Source organism: Melanostigma gelatinosum (genome assembly GCF_949748355.1).
Source record: "Melanostigma gelatinosum genome assembly, chromosome: 11".
NCBI lineage: Eukaryota > Metazoa > Chordata > Actinopteri > Perciformes > Zoarcidae > Melanostigma > Melanostigma gelatinosum.
The window spans coordinates 25,194,171-25,212,156 of NC_136644.1; the positions used below are offsets into that span (position 1 = coordinate 25,194,171).

The 17,986-nt window shown below is 44.3% G+C and overlaps 3 protein-coding genes across 4 annotated transcripts in view; 1 reads left to right on the plus strand and 2 right to left on the minus strand.

Annotated features, from left to right (window-relative positions):
• Window positions 1-826: 826 nt before the first annotated feature.
• wipf2a (WAS/WASL interacting protein family, member 2a) lies at window positions 827-12,732 on the minus strand. Its single transcript, XM_079279545.1, has 8 exons — window positions 12,279-12,732; window positions 9,689-9,849; window positions 9,156-9,288; window positions 8,833-9,003; window positions 7,135-7,827; window positions 5,347-5,613; window positions 3,472-3,573; window positions 827-2,806 (listed from the first exon to the last, which is right to left on the minus strand). The coding sequence occupies exons 2-8, from the start codon at window positions 9,749-9,751 to the stop codon at window positions 2,763-2,765; spliced, it is 1,473 nt and encodes a 490-aa protein (XP_079135671.1). The 5' UTR covers window positions 9,752-9,849; window positions 12,279-12,732; the 3' UTR covers window positions 827-2,762.
• A 547-nt stretch (window positions 12,733-13,279) lies between these two features.
• mrpl21 (mitochondrial ribosomal protein L21) lies at window positions 13,280-14,038 on the plus strand. The gene has a single exon (XM_079278130.1). The coding sequence runs from the start codon at window positions 13,281-13,283 to the stop codon at window positions 13,845-13,847; it is 567 nt and encodes a 188-aa protein (XP_079134256.1). The 5' UTR covers window position 13,280; the 3' UTR covers window positions 13,848-14,038.
• Window positions 14,039-14,593: 555 nt separating this feature from the next.
• cUnh6orf120 (chromosome Un C6orf120 homolog) overlaps window positions 14,594-17,986 on the minus strand; it is a 5,226-nt gene continuing 1,833 nt past the window's right edge. For both annotated transcript variants that reach the window (XM_079279355.1, XM_079279356.1), the window contains exon 2: window positions 14,594-17,402. In XM_079279355.1, coding sequence (XP_079135481.1) covers window positions 16,800-17,354 — 555 coding nt within the window. In that variant the 5' untranslated portion in view covers window positions 17,355-17,402 and the 3' untranslated portion in view covers window positions 14,594-16,799. The remainder of the gene's footprint in view (window positions 17,403-17,986) is intronic.

The window sequence follows — 17,986 nt, forward strand, 5'->3', positions numbered from 1 at the left end:
CTCTCTTTAACTGAACCAGAGACATTTAAAATAGAAACAATCAGAGCTTTCACTGCGAAAAACGACACAAAATGAATTCACTTAAAGTAAACAAAACAAAACCGACGGAAATTATAAATATAATAAAAAATTAAATAAAATACATCTAATGGACTTATTTTTTTCTCCCTCTTAGCTTTATAGTTATAATTTTTTTTTTTTAATAAAGTACATTTAATATACCGAGTACTGTATTTAAGTAACATTTCGAGGGACTTGTACTTTATTTTTCCCATTTTCTGGTACTTTATACTTCTACTTCACTACATTTGAAGCAAATATTGTACTTCTCACTCCACTAGATTTTACATTAATAAAAGATATGAACTCATAATAACAAAATAGCATTACTAAAGATTAAACCAGTTATTAACATATAGTTCAAACAGTACACTGTTCAATCCTACATCTTTTAAATTACTTGTAAAACGTGAACTCATATTCATCACTTCACAACTGTTGCTGTGGAAAAAAGCCTATAATGAGGTGATAAGTGATCAAATATTTATACATTTTAATGTTTGTATTCTGAGACAGACTTCCAACATTTCCACGTTTCAGTCTGATGTCACACAAAAACACTGTAAATTCAAAATATTTATCTTAACAGTGAAACTAACGTACTACTTATGTTAGCACACCAATCTGAAAACATTATTATTATATACCGGACAAGTTATAAGTACACACGTCTAGTGAACGTTTAAATACTTTGACTTCAGTAAAGAACTAAAATGTTCCTCAACGGACACAGACTCATTAAAACAGACACACGCTGCATCAGGTCCCTTTTTCCCATATTTATTTGAAATTATTCCAAATGATAAAAACATGGTTGATTAACATGAAACGACCACAGGGTTTATTTTGCTCTTGGAGTGGACAAAGTGAGAGCAGGAGGAGACACCAGCGCGTCGGGTCACCTGTGTGACGAGCTGAGCAAAACATCCGGGACAGGAAGTGTAGTCCCACTGTTGTGTGATGTCATCACAGTACCCGACAAATGGACTCGTATAGAAACAGGAAAAATGTCGTCTCGTTGGCAAAACGTCACACATGCGTTGAGCTCGTGGGCCCTCGTCGGTCCGAACATCCAGAGAGAAGAGCTCCAGAGTCACACCGGAGCTCAGCGACTGAACATTGTTATAATCATTTCTCTTTCCTATATTACAAGCTTTTTACAACATCAAAAATAGATCAACAGCTATGATTACCATATTCCTTAATGTAAATATACAATATTTATTGCATTTTCAAATAAACTTGTTTCTTATTTACCTTGTCGTCATCATCTTTACCCCCTAAAAACAAACAAATGAGACGTACTGGTACCGATGACAGACTAGTGTAAGGCAGAGACCAGCAGGGGGCGCTGCAGCACCGAGCGTCTCTTTCTTCCTCTGTGTGAATTTGATGGAATTAGTGTTTTAAAGTAATGAACCTCCATCTGCTTAAACGGTTCTCTGGCACTTATGTGTTCCTCTTTTTTTTCTCTTTTTTTTTCTTTTTTTGGTTAGCTGCAACCAACTACACTCTGTACAAACTGCTCCTTGCATAGCAATTAAACAACATGCCGTCTTCCTCTGGCCGTTAAAGTCCTTCTATGGAAACAATAAGAAAGTGAAAGGGGGCCACCGGCAGCAAAAGTTAAACGATGGATTCACAACAGAGTTCAGCTTTTAGGTCGACTTCCCCGGACAGGAGGTTGATAAACGATCCCTTATGAACACCGTGAGACCTGCAGCGATCACAGGGTCTCGGTCCAGTAAACAGAGAATGATTTGGTGGAACCGCAGCGTGTTGGGAGGAAGATGATCAGAGTGAGTTTAAACGCATCAGGAACATTGGTGATCAGCGTCTTCTGTCATCGTAGGTGCATAAACAAGCGTCATGCACAGTGTCTCAGTTCAGCAGTTGAGCTTCCGTGCAACATGGCCTCAAGATGGAAATATAACCCCCCCCCCCAATAAAGGAAAGTAGGGGGGGTGGGGGCGCAGAAAACAAACAGGAAACAGTTCCTCTCCAAATGTAAAAATAAACGACGAGGCTTCTGTCAGAACTTGGCGAGCTTTGCAGTTTGCTTTCGGTTTGGAGAATATGAAAACATCTCAATTAAATATGTATGTATGTATATATACACACACACATACATACATACATACATATAAATATATATATATTTGACTCCACCCAGTTTTGGCACACTTGACACAGAGTTGATTCAAACACACCCTCACCTGGCACTCCTGGAATGGCTATTTAAGACAAAATACAACTAAAATAAAACAAAATAACCGTCATTACCCTCCTCACACACACACATTCATGGCATTTGTTGAAATTCATCGGCTGGAAATACAAATTCAAAAAAATAAAAAAGACATGTTTCCGCGATATTAATGCCGACACCAAAATACAAAAAAATCAAACGTTATTGAGAACGATGAAAGTCACCGTTATAATCACAACTGTGGATTAAGAATAAAGAGAAGGAATGCGCAGAGCTGGAGTTTGGTCCTGATATGTTTAGTGTGGAACAGAAGCCTCAGAGCGAGCGGAGAGTCGAGTCAAACCTGCTGAGTGTCGGTGTTTACGTTGTGCTTCCAGCTGGTGGTTTTCGTGTTGTAGTGTGTGTTGTAGTGTGATTAGAGTGCTTCGATACCTCTCTCTCTCTCTCTATGGAGTCGGCTGACTGAGAGTTAAAGTCCTGAGCTGAGGTCCGTTCACCTCCCCACCGGCGGCGCTGGAGGAGCTCCTCTCATCATGGCTAGAGAGAGAGAGAGGGAGGGAAGAGAGGGAGAGCGAGAGACAGGAGGGTCACTACAGGTCAGTTCTCCCACTTCAACACACACACACACACACACACACACACACACACACGCACACTGGTGGAAATGACGAACTGATAAACAGGCTCTACATTATAATTCATACGGCTCCACTAAGACCTCCAGAGTTGTGCTTTAATGTGTTGAAGAGTCACTAAACTGCTGAGTGTTTGACTGCTAATGCTAATGCTAACCAGTAGAGGGCAGTCACTTTGTGTCTTTATACCCAATATGTATACTTTGCACTAAAATGTCAAGATCTGGACTTGCCACTAATAAACAGACATGGACTGTTTGCAGTTTAGTTACTCTTTAAATCTTGACGTTAAGCCCCGCCTCCTCTCGCTCCATGATGAATATAAAAGTTTGTAAATGATAAAGTTAAAGCTCAACGATCTATTTGATCTTTCATATTCATAAAGTATAATTAGGTTTGTTTATAAAACACACCGGTCAAACAAACCAAAGTGACAACAAGCCTCTCAGTGACGTAACACTGTACCCGTAAGCAGCCGACATAAAGTACTGAAGAGTCCAAATAACACGACTGTACTCGGGGTACTCTGCGTACTCGGGGTACTCTGGGTACTCGGGGTACTCGTACCCTTGTTGGTTTTGCTCGGGTAGACCTTGGTGAAATGCCGGTACTCCTCTGGAGGTGGAAGGTCCTCAATCGGGTGGAAGTTAAACTTGGATTCAAAATCATCTGAGGAAGAAGAAAACATGTAAAATGTGTAATATGAGGCACGCATGAACAATCTAATCCTTTTAAGGCTTTATTAGCTGGTGTCGTTTATGATATTCTGTTTAATAAAATTCATAGATGCTCCTCTAAAAACGAGATGTAACCAAACTCTAAAACTGCCATTAAATATCTGTAGTTGATTGTTTATGAACACAATATTTAGCATCTTCTAAATCAAGTATGAAGTCGCTAAGTTAGTTAGTTAGTTAATAACAGCAAACCTGTTAACCCTCAGAACTCCTCCACAATGACCTCAACATAATCCCAAAACCACGAGAACTTCTCTCACACTTGTAGGAACTTTGTCAACTATGTTTTGTTCCTCATCAGACGTTTCATGCCGATGCACAGGGTTCTTTACTGTGAGCAAGAACTTCACTTAGACTCCTTCGTCAAGTCTCGTCGACATCTCGTTAATGTGTCGAAGTCACAAAGTGCGACGACAGCAGCGTGTTCCAAAACACCGCTCAACCCGTCTCGCTTATAATTAGGTGACGTGGTTCATTTGTGTGCTGCTGCTGCTGCGCTCCAACACAACGAGTGAAAAGAAGACTCCCTAAAACACTTGTACAGCGATTGTTTTTAGTGAATATTAAATGTGCTGAATCAGAAACAAACACAAGTATCAATGTGTTCTCTGTGTGAACGACATGAAACGGTCATCTAGGAAGCGGCCCTTCTCTCCTGGTTTGTTCCAGGAAACTACAGAACGGTCACGTTTGCATGACTGGAGGATTATTTGACTATCGAAGCCGACGGTCGTTAATCAAAACAAACCGACGTGAACAGCTGCTGAGGATTAAACACACAGCTGAGCAGAACTCTGCACACACCAGTTCTACATCACAACAAGGCGGAGGACATCTAGCAAGAAAACACAGCGGTTTGTTGGAGCCACAGCCCATAATGCAACTCAAGACGCCGCGTTGCATTATGGGAGATGTAGGATCCTGTGTTTTTGAAGCTTGACTCATACTAGAGACTAGAAATCAGCTCTCGGCTGCTTTGATTTTTGACTTTATGTTGCACCCTACCACCATGAATGTGGGCTGATAGTTTCCCCTTTAGCTCATTTAATTTAACACTGTTAAGTGTTTAAATGTGGATATTAATATAATATTGGTTTTAAAAGACGACGGCCGTGGTTACATTAGTCTTTGTCACGTCTGTACATTTCCTAGAAATTTCGGTTCCTAATTTTGCTGCTAAAATGCTTTTTAAACAAAATGACTTTTATTGTGAAAGAATAAACAGGAAAACGTGTTCATCATAGAATTAGCGGAGCGTCGTTAGCGGCTATTCTTCAATAAAACAACTCTACTAATACCACAGAGGAAGAGGAAGCAGCTAAATTAGCAAAGTTAAAGCCAAATGTGAGAAAGCGCAAAAGAAACACAATAATCACACCTCGTGACAATAAACATATTTACACAATTGTTCAGTTCTCATTATTTGTGGTTCTGCCTGGCTCTCTTTTAATTACGTCATCTTGTATTCTACAGCAGTAGAACATCACCAGACTGAAGAATTAGCGCCAACCAACCAACGCCATATATTCACAGTAGTGGACGAAGAAGACAACGCCGACGCTCTTCTGATGCAGATTATCTGAGAATTCGGTTAAACTTTGCGCTCCTTGTGGATGGAAGCGTTGCTCATAAATGTACTTAAGAGCGGCTGGACGTTGGTGAAACCACGAATGGAGGAGGAGGAAGGTGACGATGCCCGACTCACCTATGATGAACTTGGAGGAGGAGATGGAGGAGTGGCCGTTCCGGATGGGCGGGGGCGGTGGAGGGGGTCCAGCTGGGGTTCGGGAGGAGGAGGAGGAGGATGAAGATGAGACGGAGGAGGAAGAGGAGGGAGGTGGAGGAGGTTTGCCCACCCGGCTGTGTGCCTCTGAGGCCGCAGAGCTGTGGACGCGGTACGGAGGAGGAGGAGGGGGGGGAGGGGCGTCACGACCGCCGTTATTACGAGATCCAGAGGGGGGCACCTGGGGAGCTGTGTGGACAACACACACACACAGAGAGGAGAGAGGAGAGAGGAGAGAGAGAGACACAGACAGACAAACAGACAGACAGACAGACAGACAGACAGACAGACAGACAGACAGACAGACAGACAGACAGACAGACAGACAGACAGACAGACAGACAGACACAGAGAGACACACAGAGAGACACACAGACACACACACACACACACAGAGAGAGAGACAGAGACACAGAGAGACACACACACACGACACGTATAATGTTACTCTACATTATATCAATTTAAACAGCTGTTTCAAAGTGATTTTAATTGATGTTTACGGCAGTTAAGATTTAATTTAGTTGTTTAGTGTATTTCCATTCTTTGCAATGAATCACATATTAGATGATTTTTTACATCAACATACTGCATTAAACATATGCAGAACCACGCGTAACGGTGCTTCAAATGCTGCGATATAGTGAAATCTAACAACGTCAAACTGTTTAGAGCGTCACACAACAAACGTCACCAACATGACCTGTTGGTTCTAGAAACGTTTCCTACGACCCAGTGAGCGCCGTCTGAGAGCGAGCCGCTAATAAACTGCTGCTTGTGAAGCACTGCGGCCTCCGTGCAGCTTCTAAATATCAGAACATAAAGAGAACGAGGAGCACCGAACGGCAACGAGACGTCGTGCAACTTAACGTAAGCAGAAGGAGAGAAGTCCGGGTGAAAGTGAAGCGGAATGCTGGAATATTCCACAGGGCTCCAGGAATGCAGAGAAACCACGACGTCACAACACAGAGCGCCGGCTAACAAGTGCCTTCCTGTTTTCTGTGCTCACTCTGAATTCAAATTATGAATGTATGTTTTCCAGTGAGCCATAAATAAAAAAACGCTCCGAGGAGACAAGATCACATCTGAGAGCTTATCTCAGTTATAAAAGGAGAACTCAAACGTTTTTGTCTGAAATATCTCAAAAGTATTTCCTTCAACATCAACACACGCAGCTACACACTTTAAACAACGCATCTAACATGTGTCATTATCTCCTCCATATATCGGGGAACATTGAAGGTCTATGCAGACACCCGGCTCCAGAAGAACGTTACGCAGAGACAAACGCCGCTGCTCTACTTCTCAGAACTCGACCGACAGTCGGTGAGATCCTGGTGGAGGAAATGTTCCCGCTCCACTGAGACGCTCGGAGATAACGAGTCAAAACCCGCGTCGTCCTCTGAACGAACATTCCTGTTCAGATACGCAGTGAAGCACAATCAACATCATTTCCAGTGTCAAGTCTGACGCAACCGCTGGTCAGGTCACTGGAAACATATCAATGTCTAACACTGCATCCGGTCAAAAGTACAAAGGGGACCCAGAAATATGAGGTACTGCTTTAGATATTGTGTTTTTAGAGAGACTTTCCCTTTAAGAGTGCCTTTTAAAGCCCCCAAAAAAACCTTATTGACGGACACAAATCGACAGTACGACGTGTTGACCTCTGACCTGTAACGGACGTGACCACTGTGCGGGTGTTTGTACCTGTTCGGCGCCCAGGTGGCTCTCTGGCGGGTGGCGGCGGTCTGGCGGCCTGCTGGGAGGATGAGGATGGAGACGGTGAGGGAGGAGGTGGAGGAGCGTGGCTGCGTCCGTGGCTGCCGCCTCCCGACGTGTGTTTTCTGTGCAGGGAGTTGTGCCTCTGCGGCAGCTGCGGAGCCCCGCCGCCATCCACGTGGGACGGCCCGTTGGAGACGCCGGCCGCCGTGTGCGGCCTGTACGGCGGAGGAGGCGGAGGAGCTGAAGAGCCGCCGGTCGGCGGCCTGCTGGAAGACGGAAGCGGCCTCGCGGAGCTGGGAGGGGTGTGGCCTCTGCTGGGCGTCGGTGGGAGGGGCTTCTCTCTGCTGTGAGAAGAGGACGAGGGGGGCGGAGCTTGTGCTTTCTGGTTGGGGGTCGGCGGAGCGTTGCTGCGGCCTCCTCTGTTGAAGGGTGGAGGAGGCGGCGGGGCGGAGGTGCTGTGCTTCATCCCTCCGCCTGTGGAGGAGCTGCTGCTGCTGCTGTTGGAGGGGCGGGAGATGTCGGGCAGCGAGGGGCGGTGGAGGCGCTGGTGCTCCGGTGGAGACGGCTTGTTGGGCGGAGAGGGCGAGGAGGAGCGGCCTGTGGGGGGGCGGGGGGCCGCGGCCCGGGACCCTGGGGGCCGCAGGGCGGACCTGCCCACCGAGCCGCCGGCTGAACCATCTGGGTGGAGGACAGAGAGAAGAGAACGTATCGCAGGACGCTCAGCAGGAGCAGGAAATACATTATATACAATTAATGTCATCATCAATTCATCTGAGGATTATTTTCATGATTAAATCAGTGAATTGTTGAACTTTAGAATATCAGAGAACGGTGAAATGAAGCGATCACAGTTTCCTAAAGACAAAGACGTCTTCACGCGTCTCGTTTTGTTCGACCAAAAGCTAAAAACCAAAAGAGTTTAATTTAACAATCGCATGAGACGAAGAAGAGCAACACATCTTCACAGGAGAATTTTGGGGTATTTTTGTTTGTGTAAAAAAAAAACAGAAGAAAGTAAAGTACAAAATAAAACGCCTGACAAAGTGATTGATCTGGTCTAACACACCAGATTTTCTACTTTTTTTACTTATTTAATATTCTTTACTGTTTTATAACTTATTTATAATCCTTTGATCTTGTGTTTTGTCTCTTATTTGCACTATACTGTGTGTACATACAAAAATACTATTTATATTCATGAACCCAGATTAATCATTCAAATATTGACCCCTAAGAATCTTTTTCACAGGATGAAGATTCAGACGTGAATAAAAGTAAAAGCGCGGTAGAAATGTAGGAAGAGTTTAACACGCACATCACGTGTTCCGTCTTCTTTGTTGTTGACAACGTATTATTATTAAATATCCTCCATCTTGTTAACATCCTTACGTAGTCCTATCTTGTGAATATTAACTTTGTGTTTGCTTCAAGAAAGCCCGGTGATGATATTCATCTACGTTATGTTTGTAAAGTTTGAACTATGAACAGATGATCAATGATTATTATGACCGATAGATTAGCTCGCTTCCTTCAGACTGGACTTAGACTTCACGTCTCCTCTCTGGTTCATTGATTCACACAAATGATAAGACACCTGTGCAGCCGGTACGGATTCATAGACAAACACCTCAAAATATAACATATCAGATCGTTAAAAATAAAGCAAAGAATGCATTTCTTTACCTGTAACTGGGCGTAATTTTGGCACACCTCCTTGGAAAAGGCCTCCCATTGCCATTGGCCCACCGCCTCCAAAACCACCACCTCCTCCACCACCGCCGCCGCCTCCTCCACCACCGCCGCCGCCGCCTCCTCCGCCTCCGCCGCCTCCGCCGCCTCCGCCGCCTCCGCCGCCTCCGCCGCCTCCTCCACCTCCTCCTCCACCTCCTCCACCTCCTCCTCCTGGTGAAAAAAGTAAGACTTGTGTCAACATCAACCTGAGACATTGATAGAAAGTAATGACTTTTGTGTGTGTGTGTGTGCGAAATGAACCTGCAGCGACTCACTCTCTATAATCGGCGTGCTCCGGTCGTTGACCACGCCCACTTTCTTCAGCCTGGCGCCTTTGCAGATGTCCGACAGCAGCGCTCCTCTGTCTTTAGTCTCGGATGAGCCCAGTTTGGGAGGCGTCGTGTTCGCCTGCGGAAGGAAGTTTAACAAATAAGTATTTGCACCTCCGGTTCCTCCGAACCGCAGCGGAACGTTTGGTTTGGATCGAACGTCGTCTTGTAAACAAACGACACATGACTCGGCAGCCTGGAGATTTGGACTGCAGATGTAGCGTGGAAAACCTTTTTCAGGCACGAAAAACATGCGAGAAGACACTTCAAAACTACGGCAGGTTAACATCAATTAGATTTTTGGTTTTTACTTAACTCCCATGATACTTTGCGGTAACCAGTCTGTCTTCTGGCCGGTGTGAGAGACAAATATGGTGTTGGAATAACCAGAAACGTAATGCTTATTCTCTGTGTAAAGACTGGGTGGTCTCAGGTATACAGATACAGAACAACGGTAGTAGTTCAGGCCGCTCACTGACCTGACTGAAGGTGGGGGGAGGCGGGGGTCCTGGGGGAGGAGGGGGTGGGGGAGGAGGGGGCATCCTGTCTCTCTGTTGGCACCTCTCTGCGTGGGGTGGTGGGGGGGGGGGGTGAGGACCGGTAACGTCACCCTCTCAGCTGGGACGACACGCGTGGACTCCTGCAAAACAACCACACACGTTAAAATCAGTCAAACGCTCAAAAAACGATGATTCAAACACCGAGCACACGGCAAATAAACACTCCAAGATCTGTCGCACGCATAAAGAAAACGACATGTTAATGTGCATATCGTTAATCGTCTTCTTGCTTTCTTGAAGTTTTCCTTTAGGTTATTTTCTAGGAGGTTTCAGGAATGAACTGGGCCGATAATAAAATGAACCGTCTACCTTCAACTGTGGTTGGAAACAAAACAGCCACAGTGTGAAACGTCTTTCCCAGAGGAGGGAACACTTCTCTGCTGCAGCTCGGTGACATAATGAGGATGGGAGGCTTGTATACGAGATATACGAGGTGGTGGTGACGCCTCATTGGCTCACGACTAGATACCATCTAACAACGGGACCCCACCAGATCCCGCTCCTCTGGTGAGCGCAGCATCTTAAATACACAAGCACCCTTCGGTTCCTAACATTTTATCTCCAGGCTAACATCGTATGGCATCGCAGTGACAACATCCGTCCACAGACAGAATGAAGCTCAGTTCATACTCGTGCTTGGCACTGCAGCGTTTATACTGTTCATTGCATTATTCTCCGAAACACCAGAACTAAATGAACCGTGAAGAAGCAGAAAGACAACTTCTGTAACTACTCAAAAACGCATAAAGCAACCTCCACAATGCTGAGGAGGGATTGTAATCATCCGTTAACTCATAACTCATAACTCATATTCATGGACTACTTTGATGTAACAAGTCAAGTATTCTATGAATAATAAAGAAACGTAGGTTGAATATCCTGGAAACGATTTGGATGCAAAAAATAAACTCAAATTTTAAAATGTAATGTTATTTAAGACGTCCGGTTTCTAAAGCATCTGAAAATGAATAATCCCGACATGTAAACACACTCCCCCCCCCCCATGTTTTGTGGGGTTGTTCATCTCAGTCTGTTGACGTGAACGGCTTCATTATTGCCTTCAGTAACAAGGACTAAGTGGACAGAAGCCGCTGTATTGTAGAGGCAGCGAGTGAAAGTGCTTCATTGTGTAGCGGACAGTGTTAACGTGCTTTCTGTGGAGTCTATTCCTCCGTCTGTGGCCGTGACGGCGTCCAGAGCTTTAAGAAATAGTGTTAAGAGAACTCGTCCTGAAACAGAGGACAAAATCCACAGCTAAAGACAACCTGTTGCTGACTTTATATGAACTCAAATTTAAAAAAAGACTTAAACGAATGCTTGTCCATGTGATAAACCTGAGACGCCTGAAACGACTCTAAATGTTTCAACACAGCGAGTGAGGTCACTGGATCTCCCCAAACCAGTTAGCTGTCTGGGCCCATTGTTGGCTCATGCAGGCACCACCCTCCACTGCTGCCGAGTGTTGAGGCAGGTTTTCACCGAAAGGAATCTCACCGAGCGAGCAAGCTCGCCAGTCAGCGACGTGGTTTAAACAGAACGGCACAGAAATGAGGATGGGGGTTTATCTCTCCTCCGGGGGAGGGGGGGGGGGGGGGGGGTAATTGTCTGGAGGTCTGCTGAGTGTATAAGACCTGAAGCCACTAAGAGACTAGTTTCAAAACCAGGCGGCAACCTCCTTTAAAGCTGCATTCCATCTACTGTCCACCAGGGGGCGACTCCTCTGGTTGTATAGAAGTCTATGAGAAAATGACTCTACTTCTCTCTTGATTTATTCCCTCAGTAAACATTGTAAACATGAGTTTATGTCTCAATCTCTAGTTTCAAGTCTTCTTCAACACAGCATGATGTTCATTTCGTAAAGTATGGTCCATTTAGAGTCAAATAGACCATAAAGCAGGGTATGCTTGACCTTTGACTCCTATAATCTGAATAAGTCTGAAGTGGTCCATAAGTAGGTCAAGATTGCTGATGTCTGGTCTCCATTAAGCTGTCCACCCAAACAGCCATTTAATGGAAAGAAGACGTCTGCTCACAAGGAAAGACACCGACCTTTCTTACTTATTGTAGAGTATTTTCCCTGTGTCGTATTAGTATTTGTACTTAATTATCTGAGAGCTTCTTAGAACATAAAGCTCAGTAAAACAGGATGCATCAGGCCTGGGCAGGTAGTTTAGCTGCCTCCCAGGTGAGTGAAGAAATACACCTGGCACTAGCATAAACAATATGTACCTCTCAGATGTAGTACAGTAAAAAGTACAATATGTACCTCTCAGATGTAGTACAGTAAAAAGTACAATATTTACCTCTGAGGTGTAGTGGAGTAACAAGTACAACATTTAAGTAAATTATCTTGAGTGCTTCTTAGAACATAAAGCTCAGTGAAACAGGATTCATCAGGCCTTGTACAGGTAGTTTAGCCGCGCCCAGGTGAGTGAAGAAATACACCTGGCACGAGCATAAATTTAGCATAAAGTGGAGTTAGCTTCAAACATCCTGATAATGTACTCACAGAAGAAGAAGTGGTGCTTTGATAATCGCGTTCTCCAAAAACAACATGAATGGAAAAGTTCCGTTGAGTGCGAATCCGTTGTCGAGTGAAGTTTGACAAAAATATTATTATGTAACTTAACGCCACCAAAAAAAACAACACCACTCACAGGTTAGCCGGCTAACGTTAGCATTAGCTCAGGCTAGCAGCGTAGCTAGCCGCAGTTAGCTGGGAGCTAGCCGCAGTTAGCTGATTAGCATTGATCTGTTTACTTTCTCCAGCTGTCAGTGTGTCAGCGCAGTCCGGCTGCCTGTGTGACTTCTATCGGTAAAGACTTCTTTTGAGACAACGAAGCGATAAAGGAAGTCACTTTTCAACTGTTTCACAGGTAGCTACGGACAACTTTACCCGCACTCCTGACCGGCTGCGACCAGCAGAGCCATTACTCCGCCGTTGACACCGTTTTATTATCGGTCGTGTTCTCGGAAACCCGGAAACGGGACGAAGAATACAAAATGGAGGCAAGAGCTGCGCTGCGTTCTCGGGCTGTCGGAAATTGCAGTTTCCAGAATCATACGCATACAAGGAACCTAGACAGACAGACAGACAGAAAGAAAGACAGATACTTTATTAATGCCATAAGGGGACATTTGTTCGATACAGCAGCATTATGATACAGGTAAGCAATCAAAGTAACAGAGTAAAATAAATAAAAAATGAAATAAAATAATGCACAATATATACAATGAAATATAATAATATTAAATGAACTAACTAAACAGTAATAATTTACCTCTGAGATGTAGTACAGTAAAAAATACAATATTTACCTCAGCTGTAGTACAATAAAACATCAAATTGAAATACTCAAGTACCTCGAATTTGTACTCAAGTACAGCACTTAAGTATAAGGATGTTTTTGAAAGCAGAAAAAGTCAGGTGATTCAGTAGTGACGCATGCGCAAAATACCGTGTCAAGTCACGCATGCGCGGTACGACGTAGTAAAGCATTTCCTGTCAAAGATGTCGCTGTCCAGAGGAGCGGTGTTGTGGAGGACATGCTCCAGGTTGTTACCGATACACTCTGTCCGAACACAGAGCTCAGAGGCCCGGGACCTGATGCCCCGGACCTCCCTGTCTAGGCCTCCGTGGCCGGAGCAGATGAGCCCGGTACCGGAGGAGGAGGAGCGGAACCGACACGCCGCGGTGGTGAGCACCGTGAACCAGCGGATCGACCGGCGGGACTTCGGCCGCCTGTTCGCCGTGGTGCACTTCGCCGGCCGCCAGTGGAAGGTCACCGACGAGGACCTGATCCTGATCGAGAACCAAATCGAGGCGGAGTGCGGAGAGCGGATCCGCATGGAGAAGGTGCTGCTGTGCGGCGCGGAGGACTTCACCCTGATGGGCAGGCCTCTGCTCGGGAAGGACCTGGTCCGGGTCGAGGCCACCGTGATCGAGAAGACCGAGTCCTGGCCCAAAGTCCACATGACGTTCTGGAAGAGACACCGGTTCCAGCGCAAGAGGATCATCATCCAGCCGCAGACGGTGCTGAGGATCAACAGCATCGAGCTGGCCCCCAGACTCGCATGAAGAAGAAGATGAAGAAGAAGAGTGGACTGCTTCACACAGACTGTTTGTTTTCAGTCAACAACTGTTCGAGTCGCTTTAATGCTGCAACAAAGTGACTCTTTGGGATAAAAAGTGTAAATAAAGCTTCAACTTTTGCAGATGATATTTAAGGATTCTGTGCTATTGTTTTTAAATTTAATAAAAGTCATATAAAGTCAGTGGTGCTTATGTCTTATATATCTTACTTTACTAAAGTAAAAGTAGCAGTACTACGGTGTAAAGAAATACTCTGCTACAAAGTCCTGCTTTGTAAATCTTAGTAAACGTACAAAGGTATTGGTATCAAAATATTATTAAAGTACTGCAAGTAAAAGTATTAGTTATGCAGAATGTCTCATTTACATGACTGGATGATGATCATTGATGCATCAATTTGTTTATTTAATGGTTCAGGTGGCGCTCCTTCTTAATCTATTATAATATATCATGTTGTAGTTTCCTGGATCTGTACAACTTGTCGGACGATAGTGGAGTAAAAAGTACATGACTTCCCTCTGAGATGTTGTGGAGTAGAAGTGTAAAATATATATAAAAATGGAAGTACTCAAGTAAAGTACCTCAAAGTTGTACTAAATGTACATATTATATATATATTATATATTTATATTATATATAAATATATATATATATATATACACATACATACATATACACACACATATATAAATGTTTATATATATATATTTATATAAAGAAGTCATGTGTCATACAGTACGTTTAGATCATTATATCATGAGTCATGATGATGTATAACCTCATTTAACACGATTTAGATTTCTCTCAGAATCACTCGGCTCCACATTTAAGTGTCTTTTTCCCCAAAATAATCAAACAAAAATGAAGGAGACAAAAGTTTTTTTTTGTTTTTTAACAGTCTGCGAAATACACTTCTGCTTTATTTAGAAACCTGATTGCATCGTCTCTGTGAACAGGACAACGGAGAGCGATCACTGGAAGGCACTGTTGAACATTTCTGCTCATCGGTAGCGAGTTTCACTCTGACTCCACACAGCAGGAGGTGACGTTCGTTTAAATCAGGAGCGCGTCCAACAGGCAACCAACCAGAAGAACAGTGAGCGATCAAATGAAATGCTGCTACGCATGTCAACAGGCTGGGAGCCATCTGTCCCAGTGAACCCACGTCATCACATTTAATGTCGAAAATAAGAATCATGACAACATTTTCAGCATCTCACCGACTTCCTCAGAGACACATTACTAACAGCTGTTTACCGTTACAACCTTCCTTTATGTCAAATAACATGAAACCTCTCTCTCTCTCAGGAGAAATAACCCGGTAGGAAACCTCATGTTTATCTTCAAAGATGGCCGACAATGACTGTATTGCTCAGTAGTGTGTGGTTCTTCTATTTAAGTTAAGACAAGCGGTTTCATGCATTCACAGGCCGAGAGGTGAGAGTCAGTCGCCGCTGTTTGAGTCTAACTCTTAATTTGAAGATTGATGCTGAAGTCAGGAGGATTGGTTTGGATGTGAAGTCCAAATAAAGACGAGAGATGTTCCTCCTGAACGTGATGAGATTCATTCAGTTCACGGTCTCCACCTCCAGTACTTTAGTCTCAGTGTTTCACTTAAGTCGACGTCGAGCTGAAGACGATCGGATCTCTGCAAAACTGAAACGCTCGATGACACAAGAAGAGACAACGTTTCATTCACTGAAGGTTTAAATAAAGACGGGCTACGTTGGAACGGCTCTGTTCCAATCCAGACTTTTAGTGATTTTGACTTCCTTTCTTCTGAAACAGAACTTAGATGTTCTAATTTCACTTTGGCTCTCTATGAAGTTACTTTCATGAGAGTCTACGAGTCCTGTTTGTATCCTTCAGACCTGTTTGTCATCTGAAACACCTCCTCACAACATCTACGAGACCCCTATAGGAGACCAGTACAGGAGGATCGACACGGTGGACCAAAAATAAAACAGCTTTTTCTACAAAACACAGGAAAAGATGCAAACCTCAAAACGAAGTCTGTTTGTCAAAATATGCCTGAACTTCCCTTTCTGATGCATCCAACTATTCTTTTTCTTAAATACACAATCTGACAACCACCACCACCAACACTTCTTCTTCTTCTTCTAAAAAACAAAAAAAAACAACGAGTGGAGGTGAGAAAATAGGCAGAATTTTAACTCTAATTAAGAAGTATTTTTAAATACTTCACAAAGCGACTTCTGTCGCGATCAACCGAATGAAACACCTTCGAGGAGAGTCTGTCGCTATCACGAGTCATCGTATCGAGACACGGAAAACACGGAGTTCTTGGGGAGCAACCGGAGAGGCGGTGCGATCAGGAGGAAGATATGACGGCAGGCTTTTTATCCCTCATTTGGGAGCGTCACCGGGACTTAACCAGGACTGTGGGTTGTCAGTAGAGGTTCCTTCACGACCAGTATGGAGAGGAGTGTATAAAAGTAACCAATAACTCTTACATACTGCATGTGTGTTTTGTATTAAAGATTTAAATTCTTGCGCTTTTGGTTGAACTGCAGTTCTATTAAGAAAAACCACAAAAGGCCCAAATCAAGGCCATGAATTAACACGAGCCCGTGTTTCAGCTTAACCCGCTTTAAATCTGTCTGGTTGTACGAGACGACACCAAAAGCAGAATGTGAAGCACCCAACAGGCTCCTGTTCATTTGCTCATCACCAAACATACGGTCAGGCTTCACCGGTGAACTCAGCAAATAATCCGGCCACAAGTTTTAAGACCGATTTCATCCGTTACGCAGTTTGATCACAAGAAAAAGAAAATAATTTGTTAAAATTTGTTTTTTGTGCCACATTTTCTCATCTCTACAGAATGAAAGAAAATCATCTTCTCCAATCGTATCAATGCTGACTGAGCAAAGAATCTCATCCTCGTGTCACAGCAGCAACGCAGGGAACCATTTTTCAAAACAAAATCTCGAGTACAATCTTCAACAGTCCGATTAGAATTGTCCAAAAGATCGACTCCTCTTCCTGAAAGTCCTCCTCCGATGCCTGAGGGGATTTCTTTTTCTTGTGTCCGTCTTCTGACGTGTAGACCTCATCGAACAGCTCCTGGGACACCGTCGGATCGTAGAACACCCGCATTTCAAACTCGCTCTCCTTGTGAAACGGGTGGCCGTAGATGCCGATGCCCACGGGCCTGGCGAAGTCCCCCGGCACCACCACCACGTCGTGGCCGCAGGTGATCGACTGCAGCTTGTAGGTGTCGAAGCTCGGCCGCAGGGTTTTGTCCGACACGTAGAGGTCCGCGTCGCCCTTGAGACTATGCATGTGCAGGATGATTCGGCCGTCGTGGTTGAGGCGCAGGTAGCTGTAGTTTCCGGCCCCGATGTGGCCCTGGACCACATGGAGCAGCGTCCACTCTTCGGGGACGTCGTCGTCCTCGGAGGGGCCCAGGAAGCCTCTAGCTTGGGACAGCAGGAGGAGGACGACCAGAGCGCTGCAGCTCCGCATCATGATGAAGGCATCGGTCAGTCAGTCAGCGCCTGGACGACACCAGACAGCCTGACAGGACGAGAGGATTATTTTAATTATGAATCAGTTAATACACTTTTGATGACATCTTTTAGTACATGAAATATATAGAGAACGGTCAAATGAGATTGTTAGTTTACAACGACATGAAACAGAGGAAAGGAGGAAGTTTTCACATGTCATAAAGTGGACCCAGTGCTGCTTTACATCTTGTTTGGAGAGTTTTCAAACCCGCCAAACAGGATGAAAACCCGGTCAACACCGCACAAAGCGCTGACCTGTGGAGACACTACAGAGTAGCATTGTGTGCACAGTCAGACTAGATACTGAGGGGTCTTCTAATCTAATCTAATTAACTCTGCCACCACCTGCTCTGGTGCTAATAAAAATAACAGAAAAGACACATGTAGGCAGATGTGGAATGTAACCAAGTACCTTTACTCAAGTACTGGACTGAATTACAAATTCAAGGTACTTTACTGGACTATTTCCATTTCATTTAACTTTATACTTCTACTCCACTCCATCTCAGAGGTAAATAATTACAGCTTTAGTTACAGTTTTTCATCTCCTTCCTGTCCAGTGAAAACCTCGTATCTCCAGATGTGTTGATT

Bases quoted from the DNA above. Each gene is read 5' to 3' on its own strand.
- wipf2a (XM_079279545.1), bottom strand. From the start codon at position 9,751: ATGCCCCCTCCTCCCCCACCCCCTCCTCCCCCAGGACCCCCGCCTCCC. The intron at 7,828-8,832 runs GTAAAGAAATGC...TCCTCCACCCAG, and splicing joins AAAATTACGCCCAGTTACAG to ATGGTTCAGCCGGCGGCTCG. The intron at 5,614-7,134 runs GTACAAACACCC...TTGTCCACACAG, and splicing joins GCCACCTGGGCGCCGAACAG to CTCCCCAGGTGCCCCCCTCT.
- mrpl21 (XM_079278130.1), top strand. From the start codon at position 13,281: ATGTCGCTGTCCAGAGGAGCGGTGTTGTGGAGGACATGCTCCAGGTTG.